The sequence below is a fragment of the Heteronotia binoei genome, chromosome 21 (genome assembly GCF_032191835.1).
Source record: "Heteronotia binoei isolate CCM8104 ecotype False Entrance Well chromosome 21, APGP_CSIRO_Hbin_v1, whole genome shotgun sequence".
In the NCBI taxonomy this organism is placed as follows: domain Eukaryota; kingdom Metazoa; phylum Chordata; class Lepidosauria; order Squamata; family Gekkonidae; genus Heteronotia; species Heteronotia binoei.
Genome location: NC_083243.1, coordinates 116,309,816 through 116,325,892, shown reverse-complemented (window position 1 = coordinate 116,325,892; position 16,077 = coordinate 116,309,816). Strand labels below are relative to the sequence as shown.

The window sequence follows — 16,077 nt, the reverse complement described above, 5'->3', positions numbered from 1 at the left end:
CCAGATTGCATCAGCCTGGGCAATGTCAGCATGACTCAGCAGTAAGCTGATTGGTTACCTGGGTGGATAGTATGTATAAATGTACAAAGACACTTTACTGTGTGTGGGATATGTATGGTGGTGTTGCAGCGGAGCATTCTGTCGGTTTGGAGAGTGAAGGTGTAAATAAATTGTATATAGTGGTTTTAACACTACTGTGTGCAAGCCTTCATTCTTTGCGTCACTAAAGACCACCCTCACTAAGCACAGGCGCATCAACATTTTACCTGATTTAGGTTAACCCTATTATAAGCACAAATTAAATCGTTGGTTTAACAAAATCCTTATTAAAATAATCACATAGAAATCATATCTTTATCTTTAACAAATTACAAAAAAACCCCTTAATATTTTGTGTATCTCAGTCTGAACAGTTTCTCCAAAGAGGCATGTTAGAAACAAATCTACCAGATTACAAAACAATTGTACTATCTACCTTTTCAGCAATTAATCCAACTCTTACATCAATATGAGCATTTTCACCAATTAAGCATACTATGAATAATTCTGCTATAAAAAGTAATGTCTTTAGCATTAATCCAAATTAACTATATATATAATTAAAATTTTAACAACTCCTTTCCTTCTTTAGGATCTTCCATGTTCTTTTAAAATCACATATCTATTCATAATTAATAATTGCATATTTGTTTACCGCCAAAAAAGAAAGAAAAATCAGATTTCAGGAATCCTTCTTCCCAAAATGTAAACACTTTTAGATTTAAATGCGACCCAAACATCACATTTTGCCTTTTAAAATCGCATGTCACTTCTTAGTGAAAGTTCCATATCCAGCTATCCACAAGAATGAGAAAAGTTCAAAATCCTTCCTCCTGAAAGCTTTCCACATCTTAATTTGCCAGTCGGGATGTACCTTTTCTCTTCTCAGTGTAGCCTGCCCCGTCGACAATAAGAGGAAGAATTCAACGCCATTTTCCCTTCTCCTCATGACTTCACTGAGTCTTAATTTCCAGTCTTGTTTTACTGCTGCGACATAGGGATCCATCTTGGTTTTCTTTTGTTGGTTTCAGAGTGTAACACTTTCCCTTTCCACAGACATCGGCAAAATCTCTTTAGCATCAACTCTTGTAGATTTTCAGTTTCGCTAGCTTTCAGTATAAGAATACCCATTTGCTCTTTAATAAATGGCATTAATAAGCCAAGATCCTCTCTCAGAGAAGTGATATTGTATAAAAAATCTTTTTTATAAGACGTTTTGCTAGGCAGTGCCATTTTTCTCTGACAGCAAACTCAGTCTCTTAATCCAAGTTGAAAAGTAGCTTCAGGGTCCTGTTAAATCCACATTCCACAATAGCTCCAGCTGAGATTTCAAAAGTTATCATTTCAAATACAGACAGGTGACAGAGACAGATCTCTCTAAAATTATCTCCTTTATGTTCAAATCATATTGCAGCCTAATGATAGTCTCTTTTGCATATGTCCACTAATAATCTGGGTCAATTTTAGTATTTGTATTCAATCCAATTTAAATAGTTAATGATACTTAAGATTGCTCACAGACTTTTCAAGGCCTCACTTCTCTTCCTTTGAGCTAGCCTTTCATTGTTATGCAAAACGACCCATTAGCCAGCAGTATTGAAAAGTCACTTACTTGTCAAGCAGAATTGCCACATTAAGAGTAGAAAGACGCTACATCAAAGGTGTACTGAGAAAAGCGAAAGAAAGAGAGCAGTTGGGCGTTCATATTTTTCTGCTGGTACGCCAGCTTTCATGGCTGCAGAGCCTTGGGACATGCAAGAGGCCGCTGAATCCCTAGCTCCTCGCAAAAGTCCCATGCCGAAGGAAAAAACCCTCCAGGGCCTTTCTATGGGGGCATCACTTTCATGATATCCCTCCAACAGCCAGAATTAGAGGTACTACAGGAGAATGATCTGAAGGCAAGATGACGGAGCCCGGAAACCAAGTCTTTCACTTTCTTGAAGCCAGTTTGGTGGAGTGGTTAAGAGCAGTGGAATCTAATCTGGTTTGATTCCCCCCTCCACATGCAGCTGCTGGGTGACCTTGGGTCAGTTACAGTTCACTCAGAACTGTTCTCTCAAGAGCAGTTTCTGTCAGAGCTCTCCCAGCCCCACCTACCTCACAGGGTGTCTGTTGTGGGGATAGGAAGGGAAAGGGGATTGTAATCTGCTTTGAGACTCCGAGTGAAGAGCAGGGTATAAGTCCTATCTCTTTTTCTCTTCTTCTTTCCTTATTTTAATCTGTATCGCTCTCTTTTAGGTTTGTCAGTCCCCAGGTCTGGATGGGAGATCCCTCAGTTTTGCAGGCTGCTCCCCGCCACCAGCCAGCTGGCCAGCAGGAAGCAGCCTGGCCCCAACAGCCAAAATGTCTTTAGATCTCAGGCAGGGTTAGAAGCTTGCAAACTGTTTTGGAGGAGTGCCCGTTTTGGAGGAATGTGTGCCTTTAAATCTAAGCGAGACTGAAGCTGCATTAGAACAGTGCTATTCACTCCATGGCTTGTGGAGAGTCATTTTCACAATTTCCTTTAACCAGAATAGCCGCTTTTACTTCCATCCTTGAATGAGGCCTGCAGTAGGGGTGTGCATTCGGTTCAGTTGAACCGAATAGACCGTCGAATACCCCCTGATTCGGAAGTATACGGCGTCGTATACTTTCAAATCCAATTAGAAGGCATTATACAGGAGCCATATACGGCTCTCCATATATTTCTGAATCAATATTCGGAAGTATACGGAACTCAATGTAAAAGGTGGGAAAGGAGCTTCTGCAGCCTCAGAGAAGCTGCTTGCCTCCTTTCCCTCCTTTGGAAGCCTTTTCCTGCCTCTCCCATAGCCTCCCTGGGATCAGGGAGGGAGGGGGAGGGGAGAGGAGCCTCAGCAGCCAATCCAAAGTATGCATCTGCAAAATGCATTGCAAATCCATGCTTTGCAGGACTGTTGTGTAGTTGATGGCTGAGCTAATCTCCCAGCCATCAGCAACGTTGTTATTCTTTTGTTTATTTGGGTATCCATTCCATTGCTGTTGCGTTGGTGTGAGAGAGAGATTGTGCTGCACTGGCCCTTGGCCTCAGCTGCTGCTGCTCTCTCTCAGCCTTGCCTGACCTGCCTGGAGAAGACATCTAAGGTAAGACAGTCTTGAGGTTCTTATTTTTATTTTAGTTAGGATAAAAGTAAAAGGACTTTTTAAGACTCAGAGTCCTTTTACATATCCAGATTTGGGTGGGTGGGTAGTTTATTTGGGGTTAGAGGGTTCTGCTGGGGGTGGGGGGTTGCCAATTTGCCTATATCTAACTTTAGTGAGAGGACTTTTTAAAGTGCTATGTCCTTTTACTTTTCCTGATTTGGGTGGCTTGGATTTCTTGGGGTTAGGGTGAAGGTTTTTTTGGGGGGAGGGGTAGGTTAAGTTCCTGTATTGTTAAAAGTCAAGTTTTTTACTGTTTTAAAAGGATTGTGTGTTTGATTTGTTGCTGCTGTGCTGTGCTGCTATTGTTCCTTTTCTCTTCTGGTTCTGGTTCTTGAGGGGGGGTGCTGCTTGGCCTAATTTTTATTTTTAAAAGTTCCGTTTTTAACAGGTGAGTTTGTTGGCCTTTTCTCAGTTGGATTTGTTTGGATCTGTTGTTCTTGGTTTTGCATCCTGTTCTGTTGTCCCTTTTCCTGGTTCTATTTTTTTTTTTGGGGGGGGGGTGTTAACTGATTTGGTCTGAGGTTTTTTGATGTTAAAAAGTTCAGTTTTTTAACAGTTGAGTTTGTTGGCCTTTTCTCGGATTTGTTTATTAGCCACAGTATGATGACAACACTTCTGTGTGACACCATCATATCAGTGACATTGCATGTGGAGATAATGCCCTACCCACCTCACTCCCAGAAAGCTCCCTTCCACCCCCCGCTGGCAGGGTAAGTTGACCTGGCAACCCTAATGATGCTACAAATGCTCTACACAGCTCCAACTACTTTTGGCGGCAAGCCTCAGTCATTGAATTATACAGTGATAACTTCATCAGGATCACAGATTATCAAAAGGGCATGATTCTCTTTAAATTTGTAATAATTTCACATACCAGAAGAAAGTCTTACTGGAACAAAAGCAGGGCCTTTCCTGGCCTCTGCTTGAACAAAAACTAGCAGCCAGCAACTAGCAGTGGAAAGTGGATCTAAACTACAGCACATGTTTTTTGGCCCTAAGGGACTGGGAAAAATATCTAAACAGTTCAATAAGGGTACAACACCAAATTTACTACTTGCCATGATATAATAAAATTAATTACACAATTAAATGTCTAACCATGTAATTCTAACCAGAGGCATAACCTTTTATGTCCACTAAAGTCACTGTAAATGACTAAAGTTACAGCACTGGAAGCACATTTTTTTGGTTATATTATGTAGTTGCCACAACCCTAAAATATATTTAAGAAATGACAGGAAGAGAGTAATAGGGCCCTTCTCTCAGACACTGTTGAAATGCAAGCAAAATGAGCATATTGGGTTGCATGGGATCAGATGCTTTCAAGTAGCATTCATATGCAGGATAAAATGACAGTAAGGAGAAAAAAGTATAGGTGGTGGTTGGAGATCTCCTGGGACTGCAACTGACCTCTAGGCAAGAGTAGAGTTGCCAGGTTGGAAAATACCTGGAGACTTTGGGGATGGATCTGGGAGAGGGTGGGAATGGGAGGAGCCTCAGCATGGAACAATGCCTTAGAGTTCACTCTTCAAAGAAGCCGTTTTCTCCAGGGGTACTGATCTCTGCCAGCTGGAGATCAGTTGTAAAACCAGAAGATCTCCAGGCCCCACCTGGAAGCTGGTAATCTTAGGTAACAGAGATCATTTCACATGGAGAAAATGGCAGTTTTGGAAGGTGGACTCTGTAGTTATACACCATTGAAGTCCCTCCCCTCCAAACCGTGCAATCCTCAGGGTCCACTCCCAAAATCTCCAGCTATTTCCCAACCTGGACCTGACAACCCTAAAAGGTACCGACAGGTAAAAGAAACAAAAGGGGGGGGGAAGGCACCTTGAGTTGGCTCTGCAGAGCAATTTTTTAATTGAGTTGCCAAGCTTTCATGTATAAATAGCTATCTAGGAGATCTATTACATATTACCACCAGAAGTATCAGCCTGGTACCTCACAAATATCTAACAATTAGAGGTTAACCAGAAAGAAATATCATTTGCAACTGGGGTCATTCATTTTTATTTTGGAAAGGCTTTCTTCTGTCTTAGAATGTCATGGACTAACAGGCAGTATCTGAGGTGGTTTTAAACAAGGAAGGAACTAATGTTTTCACAGCTAAGTTTTGAAAAAGGTTTATTTTTAATCAAAGAAAAATATATGATCATAACATTTCTAAATAAAAGAAAAGCATCTTACCTTGAAGCATCAAGGCTGTCATATGATCCAACAGTATAGTGTCTAAACAATTTCTTTGTTCTATCTGCTCGAGTTTCTGTTCAAAATGAAGACAGAATATATTGAATAATTTTCTGTTTCTACAAAAAAGTAACCATGCACTCACATTTCATAAATTGGCATCATTTACATCCTTGTTGTGTCACCCTTTCATTGGCAAAATTCATAGGTGCATTAATCAAGTATAAGATAAATAATATGGAATAAGGTCTTTAAAAATAATTGTTGATTGTAACTTCTTCTTAAAACGATAGCCTTATAAGCAGTAATAGACAGATAGACAGACATAAGAACATATGAACACATTGAATACCCATGAGTTCTTGTATTGTGAGAGAGGGAGAAAAGTACTTCTTTCTCTACCTTCTCCATCTTATTCATAATCTTGTAAACCTCTATCATGTCACCCCGCAGTTGACATTTCTCCAAGCTAAAGAGCCCCAAGCGTTTTAACCTTTCTTCATAGGGAAAGTGTTCTAAACCTTTAATCATTCTAGTTGCCCTTTTCTGCACTTTTTGCAATGCTATGATATTCTTTTTGAGGTGCGGTGACCAGACAGACAGTGGTGGACTGGGTCTAAAAATATTGGTTGCCCGGAAACATCGGGGGCCCACCCACAACTATAAGACTATCATTTAATTTTTGTAAGAAATAAATACAATTTTCAAAAAATACATAAGTGGAAAAAAGATACAATTAAAACTTTTGCGAAATATATATATATTAGTAATTACAGCATACATATATTGTACATATTATTGGCAGTATACAGTAGGTACTAAATGTAAATACAGATGGCATTTTCTCCAGGGGAGTTGATCTCTGCCAGCTGGAGATCAGTTTTAAAAGTGGGAGATCCCCAGGCCCCACCTAAAGGCTGGAAACCCTAAATACAACGTAAATTTTAGTTGCATTACAGTAATAATATTGGGACTTCTTTTATATTTTCAATAAGGTCAATAGCATTTTTTTAGATTACTATTTTTGTTCATTTTATTTTTTAAGTAACAAAATGTTTATTAAAATATTAATTAACCATACATATAAAATATTCTTCATGTACTGAGTAATCCAATGCAATCATAAAATGAATGTCAAGAGATTGCCTAATGTTTAAGGGGGCCCACTTCATCAGGGGTCCACAGGGCTCACTTGCCAATGGGCAAGTTGACACCCTGGCCAGTCTGCCATAGATAGACAGACAGACAGACAGATCCTTGTTATAAGATAATCAGCACTGTGGTCCTTATATTTACTAATATGAATTTGGTCTGGTAAAAAACCAAACAAATGTGCTGTTGTGTAATATTCACTGACAAGGAGTGACAGGTTGGTGTTGGAAAATACCTAGAAACGTTGGGAGTGGACCTGGGAGATAGTGGGGTTTGGGGAGGGAAGGGAGCTCAGCCATACAGTCCACCCTTCAAAGCAGCCATTTTTCCCAAAGGAGCTAATTTTTACTTTTTGTATTGGAGACCTTCCACCAAACAGAGACAGAGGCCCCCTCTTGAGTTACAGACTAAAACCAAAGTCAAAAAGTTCATCACCATCCCTACTTCCACCTCCACTCACTAGTCATGTTCATATGTTACAATGAACACATGTACATCCAGCATGTATGTGTGTACATCTGTAAGAAATCTAGGGTTGCCAACCTCCAAGAATCCTTGATCTTCAGACTACAAAGATCAGTTCCCCTGGAGAAAATGGCTACTGTGGAGGGTGGACTCTATGACATTATACACAACTGAGGTTCCTCCCCTCCATAACCCTGCCCTCCTCAGGCTCCACCTACCAAATCTCCAGGAATTTCACAACCAGAATTGGCAGCCCTAAGAACTGCCAAAAATCCTTTTCCTTTCTGAATGAAATCTTGGACAGGATAGATGTGGAGTTACTCAGCACATGCATAAACAAAATCTTAAAACTCTTCATCTGGTTTTAGTTCATTAGACAGTTTGGCCATTTTTCTGACGCTAGTCTGTGATTGTTGGACAGCTCTGCTTCCAAAATCAACAGGAAATATCAGTCTCAAGAACATATTTCAAGCTCTGCTGTTAAAGCGATGTCTTAATATTTGCTAGGTATGACTGTTAGCTACCCTGGACAGTTTTTTGTTGATCAAACCAAGGTATGAACACAACTGTTACCTCACACACAACCCCCCCCCCTCACCCCAGTGTACCCTCTAAGCTCCACAGTGTTGGTTGTGAGCAGAAATTCTACCTCATGAGCAAAAACCCCTCCTAGTAGTATTGAAGTCTACATTTGACTGTCACATAAATTAGTTTTTTTAGATTACTTCCATAACATTACAAAAACTCAGAATAAATTATTTTAAATTATATTTAAACTATATTTTAAGAATAATTTAAACATTATAAGAAAAAACAATGAAGTGAAATTTCAACCACCCATTTCCACTATATTGGTAGACCAGTAGTAGTAGATAGGGGTACCTTATCATCATCAAGCCACATACCAAAGTGACAGCTGTCCTCCCACACACACCAAAATGAATACCGTATGTTTTCCTATGGGGGACTGAGGCAACTATCCCTGATGGGAGGCTAGGGATTCACCCACCCAAGGAATGCCTGATGTTTCCTAAGTGGGGGGGGGGGAAGAGGGGTCAGCTTATGCTTCTAGTGTAGTCTGCTTCATAGTGTTTGGGAAAACATATTTTGCAACACAGACATTCTTTAGAGAATTGTGGAGAAGCAACAGTTCTAAGCTGACATAGTTTGGAGAGGAGACATACCCAATGGATAAAATGATGGATTTAAAACTGAACACAGCTAACCTTATACATGTAACATGTCCCTTTAACAGCAGGTTGCGTGTTGATACAACTCTCTGGGAATTCAGTAATGCCATAGAGTTTTGCATGAATCCTAGATCCTTGGTTTGCCAGCCCCCCACAGTAATTTGTTGAGAGGATGCTGTTGTGTGTGTAAAATAGTAGCTATTTTTACACTGGTTTGTGTTTGCAACGGGTGAGCTTTTCAAAAACAGACGCTTTGTAATTCTAGGAGATCCCCAACCCAGAGGTTGGCAACCCTAATGCTGGGCATCTGTGCAAAAGCTGTGCTTTGGGGGGGAAATTATGTTGAGGGTGTTAAAGGTTTTTCAGTGTCTCTATGTGTGTTTTACAGGTGGAAAGTGTTGCAAAGACAAGCATGACTAATTTTGCAACCCATTCTAATAACACTGCCCCATTAATTATTAATTGCAAACACCTATATTTCCTTATTAACATTAAAGCCTATCTTTCTAGCATCTTCAGCAGCCTGTTCTCAGACGATTATGAAGACTGCCTCTTGTTCTCTGCAAGCACTCAGGGAGCTTGCCAGTCTCTAGACTGGAGAATCTAACTTTGGCTGTCAAAACAAAAAAGCACAACCTTGCAAAAGAGTTCTCACAGGCCCGTGTCTGGGAAAGTGATTTCTTCCAAGGGGCTTTGGAAAACAGCTTTTAAAAAAACAAACAAAGTAGAGGTTTTCAGCTTCATGATGTTTTGATAACTGCCTTCTAATTTGATTGATCTTATATTTTGCTATTTGTGAGACAAAAACATTTGACCTGCAAACAGTCCTAAAAGGTCAGGGGCTCTAGGTCAATGGTTTTATGGGTGGAAAGTGCAGGTGGCAGAAATGTTGCTGTACAATATATTTCAAATGTTGCTGGTCACTCCTGGTGTTAGACTCCCATCAACATGAATCTTAACAGGTCCTGGACAAGATAAGTAAACAAAGAACTTGGGAGAGTTTTTCAAAAACAGATGTCTTGTAATTCTAGGAGATTTCCATCCAGAGGGTGGCATCCCTAATGCACAGCATTTGTGCACGTGCAAAAGCTGTGCAGAGCTGTGTCTGTTTGTTACATGTTTTTAAGTAATTAGTTTCACCCACATTTCAATGCAATGAACATTTTTAAAAAATTTTAGTTCTTTAGGCTGCCAAAGCCTCTGATTTTAAATGCATAATTTGTCAAAAGAAAAAATTAATAGCAGGGGTCTGATATGCACAGAACTATGGGTGCCAGCCACAATATGAATCACCCAACAAAGAAATTTTATTTTTACACAATGTATAGTCCGTATTAAACAGTTAGACAGTCACAACATTACCTTAGTAATATTTGCTTATAACATTGCAAATTATTGTGACTACCTGCATATTATAAATAGTATTATTGCTTCAATTTTTAATTTTGTATTAATGTTGACTTCTCCCCCTTGAAATGAAAAATGACCAGTGTGTCTGGTCACAACTATATAGCTATACAGTTTTGAATTGTATCATTATATATCAAAATTATTGCTTAAAACAACAATAATGTGTATTTTAAAAAAGAATTCTAAGAATACAGACAGAAAAACAGAGAACACACACACAGAGAGATTATTATATAAACAGTTTACATTTTAACAAGCAGATTCTCAGCATTATTGTAAGGTACAATTGTCATAAACTGTAGAGCTGAGATAAAAGTTAAGATTAAAAATGAGAATTTCACAAAGATGATTATTGACTAGATGACTGTTTCCCCAGCCTGGAACTCGTCATCTGTAGCTTCAAATAGTTAAGCAAACGGTTTGGTCAAAAGATTAGATTTTGCTACTTTTTGCAGTATTTATCAGAGGCATCAGATGCATAATTAGTTTCTGAGGAGGCTGTAGGTTTGGCATTCAGATGCATCTTTTCCTGGGGCATTGCAGTTATGGGGGCAAATGCACTGATTGGGGATTGACATTTTTCTCCCCCAATTGCATTTGTTAATTGATTTATGTCAGAAGCCACTCTTGCAACTTTTCCTTCAACTTTTTTTATTGTTTTCAAAGAGGCTTTTAACTGTTCTAGCAGTAAGTTCAAGAAGTGCAAGCCCGGTAGGACACACTTATCAGAACATGGGGAGAAGTAGAACAATGTATAAACTGTTTACAAGGTTTTAATTCCCGGGGGGGGGGGGGGGGCTAGCCACCCACATCCTGCACACCATTGTGTTGTGGCAAAAGTACAACTGCGCCTTATGTAGGAACAGGTTTTGCCATTCTTAGGGTGCAGCTGGGTCTTCCTAAGCCGACTTAGTATCCCCGGCTAGAAGAGAATTGGTGTGGGAACACTTTACCCCAGCCTTTCTGGAAAAAAAAAAAAAGATAGTTCACACCAGATCTTTACTAATAAATTTCCATATGAACAACACTATACTCAACAGCGATGCACGGTATAGGCTCATCGATTTTCACAGGATATACATCCACAGCCGTTTTTGTGCATGTGTGTGGGTGTAAGTTGCGCAGATGCTAAATTCTGCGAGGCTGTCCACAAGATCACAATTCATCTTGAATAAAAATTAGCCACTAATGTACAACAGATCAATGCTAAAGCCTATGGAATAGATGCCTCTTTCCTTCTGAATGTATGTGCACGAATCCTGCCTTCTCTGTCCTGTCCAGGCCTTTCCAACACAGATTTGTAAACATTTTTTTTAACTCATCACAGAGCACAAACTTCTGAAACAAAAGAACGATCCTAACAATTTGTGAGAAGCGGGAGAGATTATGAGCAGCGTATATTACACCAGGAACAAGCTTTGCAGCCTCAAAAGTTTAATGGATCATAACCAAGTAGTGTTGAAATAAATAGTTTTTTAAGGTGGCTGCGAGATTTTATTTTCTTTGTTTATGGTGGTACCTGCATTCTATAACATAATAGTGTTTTTATACGTTATAACACATACCATGAATACGGAAGACGATCTAGAAGATACGTTTCAGTTTTAATACAAAGGCATGCAAATGGGACCTTTGCGGTAGTTTCTAAAGCATCCGTGCAATTCAGTCCTTATTTAAACCCACTGTTTTTCTGATTATATTTCTAGTTTATATACTAGTATATTTAGTATACATAGCAGGGAAGTAAAGATAGAAGTTCACATCAATATATCTTAAGTATCTAACCACACATATAACTTCTCCCAATGTTTTCTAGCTTCTTCTTTAGATTTCCCAGCAAGCAGCTGGGATAAGTAGTCCATCTCCGCTGTCTCCAATATTTTCACAATCAGGTCCGATCTCATAGGGATTTCCTGGCATTTCCATTTCTGTGCAAGCAAAATCCTAGCTGCTGTAATAATATGAGTCATTAGATGTCTTGTCTCTTTTGTATAATCACTAGGATATATATTCAATAAAAATAGTTCTGGTTTGAACTGAGTCTGTGTCTTCAGAATTTTCTGTACTAGTTCATGCACCATCTTCCAATAGTCTTCCACCACTTCACAGATCCACCACATATGATAAAATGACCCAACATGTTTTGTACATTTCCAACACTTATTAGACATATTAGAATACATTTTAGGGAGTTTCTGAGGAGTTACATACCATCTATAAAACATCTTATACAGATTTTCCTTAAAGGCTATTGACTTAGTTAATTTAATATTAGATTTCCATAGCATCTCCCACTCATCTAACATAATGTTATGGCCTACATTCGCAGCCCACTGGACCATACAATCTTTTACAATCTCATCTTGCATCTTCATCTGTAGTAAAAATGAATATAATTTTGAGATCAATTTCTCCTGAGAGCCCAGAAAAATTTTATCAAATGGGTATTGTTCTGTATTGAAACCTATTATTTTGTCTTTGGTATATCTAGACTCTATTTGTGTTCTCAACGATCAACTCATTGTGATGTCCATGCTCTAGTTCTTCTTTGGATGCCAGGTGATTATCTTGTTTCAAACATTCTTCATATTTATATAACTAGCTGTCATGAGCTTGGCCTCTTTAAGGCCAGGGATTGAGAGTAGATTTTGTGACCCTGACGGAAGTGTTCTCTGAAGAACATGTGGGGAAAGGCGGTCCCTAAGGTATGCAGGTTTCTGGCCATATAGGGCTTTAAAGGTAAGAACCAGTGCCTTGAAACGAACCCGGTATGCGATGGGCAACCAGTGCAGCGCTTTCAGCACAGGCTGAATGTGCTCCTGCAAGGGAAAGCCCATTAACAGCCTGGCTGCAGCATTCTGCACTAGTTGAAGCTTCTGGGCTTGAGACAAGGGCAGCCTCATGTAGAGGGCATTACAGTAATCCAGTCTCAAGATGACTGTGGCATGAATCACTGTCACCAAATTGTTATGTTCAAGGTAGAGGACCAACTGTCTTATCAGTCAAAGATGATAAAAGGCTGATTTGGCAGTGGCTGCAACCTGGGCTTCCATTGTTAAAGAGGAGTCCAGGAACACCCCTAAGTTTTTAACCTTAGGCACCAACTAAGTGGCACTCCATCAAAGTTCGGTTGTGAGACCTCTGCTCCTGGACTGCCACGGCTAACTGATCTCTTTCTACATGTAGGCCACTTCTAATCTGATATTATTTGCTTTGGTGACTCCACATTTTGGTCTTAAATTCACAGCTTTAACTCCGCCATTCTCCAGAACACTATTAGTGGAACACAAATCTTATTTTTGTGAGTAAATTAGCTGAATTTTAACACTATTACATCTAAAAGTGTTCTTCTCAGAGCATAGGCACCCTTTATACTTAAATATTTTAGCAGCCTTGTCTTCTGCTTATTCAAATTGTTATACACTCTATCTTAATCATGGACACTGATTTAAAAATAAATTCCTTTGTAGATGCTGAATGATGCTCCCCTTCCTTGCCAGCTCTGCAAAGCCTCAAAAAGACAACCTTCGTTGTCAATTTTAAGCTGAGATCAACAGCTCCAAGTATTCTGGCATCATTTTGGTCAAATCTCTAACTGAGAAATGTGGGCAGAAAACCCCAAAAAGGTTCTTTACTACCCTGAACAAAGGATTAAGTTCCCCCCTTATTCAGAGGGCTGCAGCTCTGTTGAAAACTCAGACCAGAAGTCTGGGATGACCATACACATTTTGAAGTCTAAACATGAAGTATTATTTATACAAGAATCGCATATTAGATCTGAGTCAGTGCCAGTTCTCAAAACTGCTTGGTACACAGCACAATATCAAGCTCCCGGCTCATCTAAAGCCCAGGGTGTTGCAATTCTGATTGCCAAAACAATATCTTTTCTGCTTTGTGATAAAATACAGGATGACCATGGTAGGTTTCTATTTCTCGAAGGTTCTATTAATGGTCAGACTTTGATACTGGTATAAATCTATGCGCCTAACTCTGGTCAAATAAAATTCTTGGAAGATACCTTTGAAAAGCTCAACCAATTTCAAGAAGGGGTCCTTATCATAGATGGTGATTTAAATTATCTGGTAGATTTGCATTTGGATAGGTCAGGCAAACCATTTCAGCAGCACCAACACAAAACTGATGCCAAAACTAAACTGCATGCTCTGTTGGAAAAATATAGACTCTGTGATGTATGGAGATATTCACACCAAAGAGACAGAGACTACACCTTTTACTCTTCCCATTTTAACACTCACACTAGGACTGACTATGTTCTGACCTCACAATCTCTGGTGGATAATCTGCTTTCCTCTGACATAGGAATCACTATGTGGTCTGACCATGCCCCTGTGAACTGCAAACTGATAGAATTGGGGACTCAGCAGCATGAATACAATTGAATATTTAATAAATCTATTTTATTTTATGAAACTTACAAAAACAAACTCTCCAGTACAATTAAAAATTATTGGGCTGATAATATTGATTGTCAAGTTCCTCTACCAACAAAATGGGAGGCACTAAAAGCCATCCTCCGAGGCATGTCGATTTCCTTGGCTTCTCACCTGAAATGTGATAGGGAGCAGAAAGTTAAATCCTATTGTCTGATGAAGTATGCTTAGCGCACACGAAAGCTTACATTCTGAATAAAACTTTGTTGGTCTTAAAGGTGTTACTTGACTCCTGCTTTGTTCTACTGCTTCAGACCAATACGGCTGCCCACCTGGAACAATCCATAAAGGCACTGGAGGAAGCTCACAAGAAGACTGGTAGATCTATCTATCTATCTATCTATCTATCTATCTATCTATCTATCTATCTATCTATCTATCTATCTATCTATCTATCTATCTATCTATCTATCTATCTATCTATCTATCTAGACTTTTAGCAAGATGTAAAGTTCTTGGGACACTTGAGATGTCTCACATTCAGAAGATCTTGCTCTACATGAAACAACACTTTTGGTATGAAACAACACTCCCAGGAACATAAAGATACTCTCCTGGAAGGTGAAGGGGAAAAAATCAATGAGACATATTCGTCAACTAAAAGACAGCTCAGGGAAGCTGCAGACTGGAACAAATAAAATTGTTAAGGTTCTTGCAGATTATTATAAGCCCGTTTATGCAGCTACACAAATAGATGCCCAGTCCATTAAAAATTATCTCCTTTCATCTGCAAGTTTCAAAACACTATCTGATTTGCACAAATCTTTTTTGGACCAACCTATAACTAAACAAGAAATTCAGGATACAATAAAGCAATTAAAATCTCACACGGCCCCAGGCAATGATGGGTTTGGTCCTGAATTTTATAAAGTTTTCAATTCTGAGTTGGCTGATTCAATGGCATCTTTATGCAATTACATTTTAGAACATAAAGAACTCTCTCTGACTTGATCAGAGGCCAATCTGATACTGATCCCAAAAGAGCACAAAGACCTGACAAATCCAACATCCTATCACCCAATAGCTTTATTAAATGCGGGTGCTAAAATCTTTATGAAATTTCTTGCCAATAGACTATGAAAAATAATTCCAGACTACATCTGTTCAGATCAAACAGGTTTTATTCCTCAGAGATCACTAACTGATAATGTCAGAAGAACCTTAAACATGATTAATCATTGTAAAAATCATAAAATGGAAGCTATGATACTAGCCTTGGACACTGAAAAGGATTTTGACTCCCTTGATATAAGTTACCTGATATGCCTTTTATCGCTGATGAATTTTAGCTCTAACTTTCTGAATACCATTGAGGCAATTTATGCTAACCCTTCAGCCACAATAAAAACAAATGGTGCTTCTTCACATAAATTTGATCTTCAAAGAGGCACTGAAGGGATGCCCCCTGGCACGTCTGCTCTTCGCCCTAGCCATGGAGCCTCTTGCAGAGGCAATAAGGGGTAACTCCCTTAATAAGGGAGTCAAAATAGGTAATACTATGCATAAGGTTAGTCTATATGCAGATGATCTTGTATTATATATTCTGAACCCTATGGATTCTATTCCAGTTTTACTATCCACTGTATCTGACTTTACAGAGATCTCAGGTCTACACATTAACCAAAGTAAGACAGAACTGTTTCCAGTTGGGCTTTCTGATACCATCCCTGACATCCTTAAATCCCAAAATTATTTTCATTGGATTACAGATTCTTGGCATCATTTAGGGATCCAGGTTTCCTTAGATCTTTCCAAACTGATCCAATGTAATTTTGAGAAGGTAGCATATAATGTGAAGGCACAATTGGCAAAATGGTCTAAGATGAATCTCTCCTGGGCTGATAAGCTACACTTGATAAAAATGTTTCTTTTGCCCAAATATCTTTCCTTTTTCGATCCCTTCCAGTGCACATCCCCAAATCTACCATGCTTTCTTGGCAGAAACTGATTATAGATTTTTTTTCTGGGCCTATTGGAAACACAGAATTTCTGCGACTACTCTGTATAAACCAGCAAGGAAG

General features: G+C 39.1%; 1 protein-coding gene across 5 annotated transcripts in view; it reads right to left on the bottom strand.

Moving 5' to 3' along the window:
• Positions 1 to 16,077, bottom strand: part of SHANK2 (SH3 and multiple ankyrin repeat domains 2) — an 811,137-nt gene that overhangs the window by 370,754 nt on the left and 424,306 nt on the right. For all 5 annotated transcript variants that reach the window (XM_060263196.1, XM_060263197.1, XM_060263199.1 and 2 more), the window contains one exon: positions 5,389 to 5,464. In XM_060263196.1, the coding sequence (XP_060119179.1) occupies positions 5,389 to 5,464 (76 nt within the window). The remainder of the gene's footprint in view (positions 1 to 5,388; positions 5,465 to 16,077) is intronic.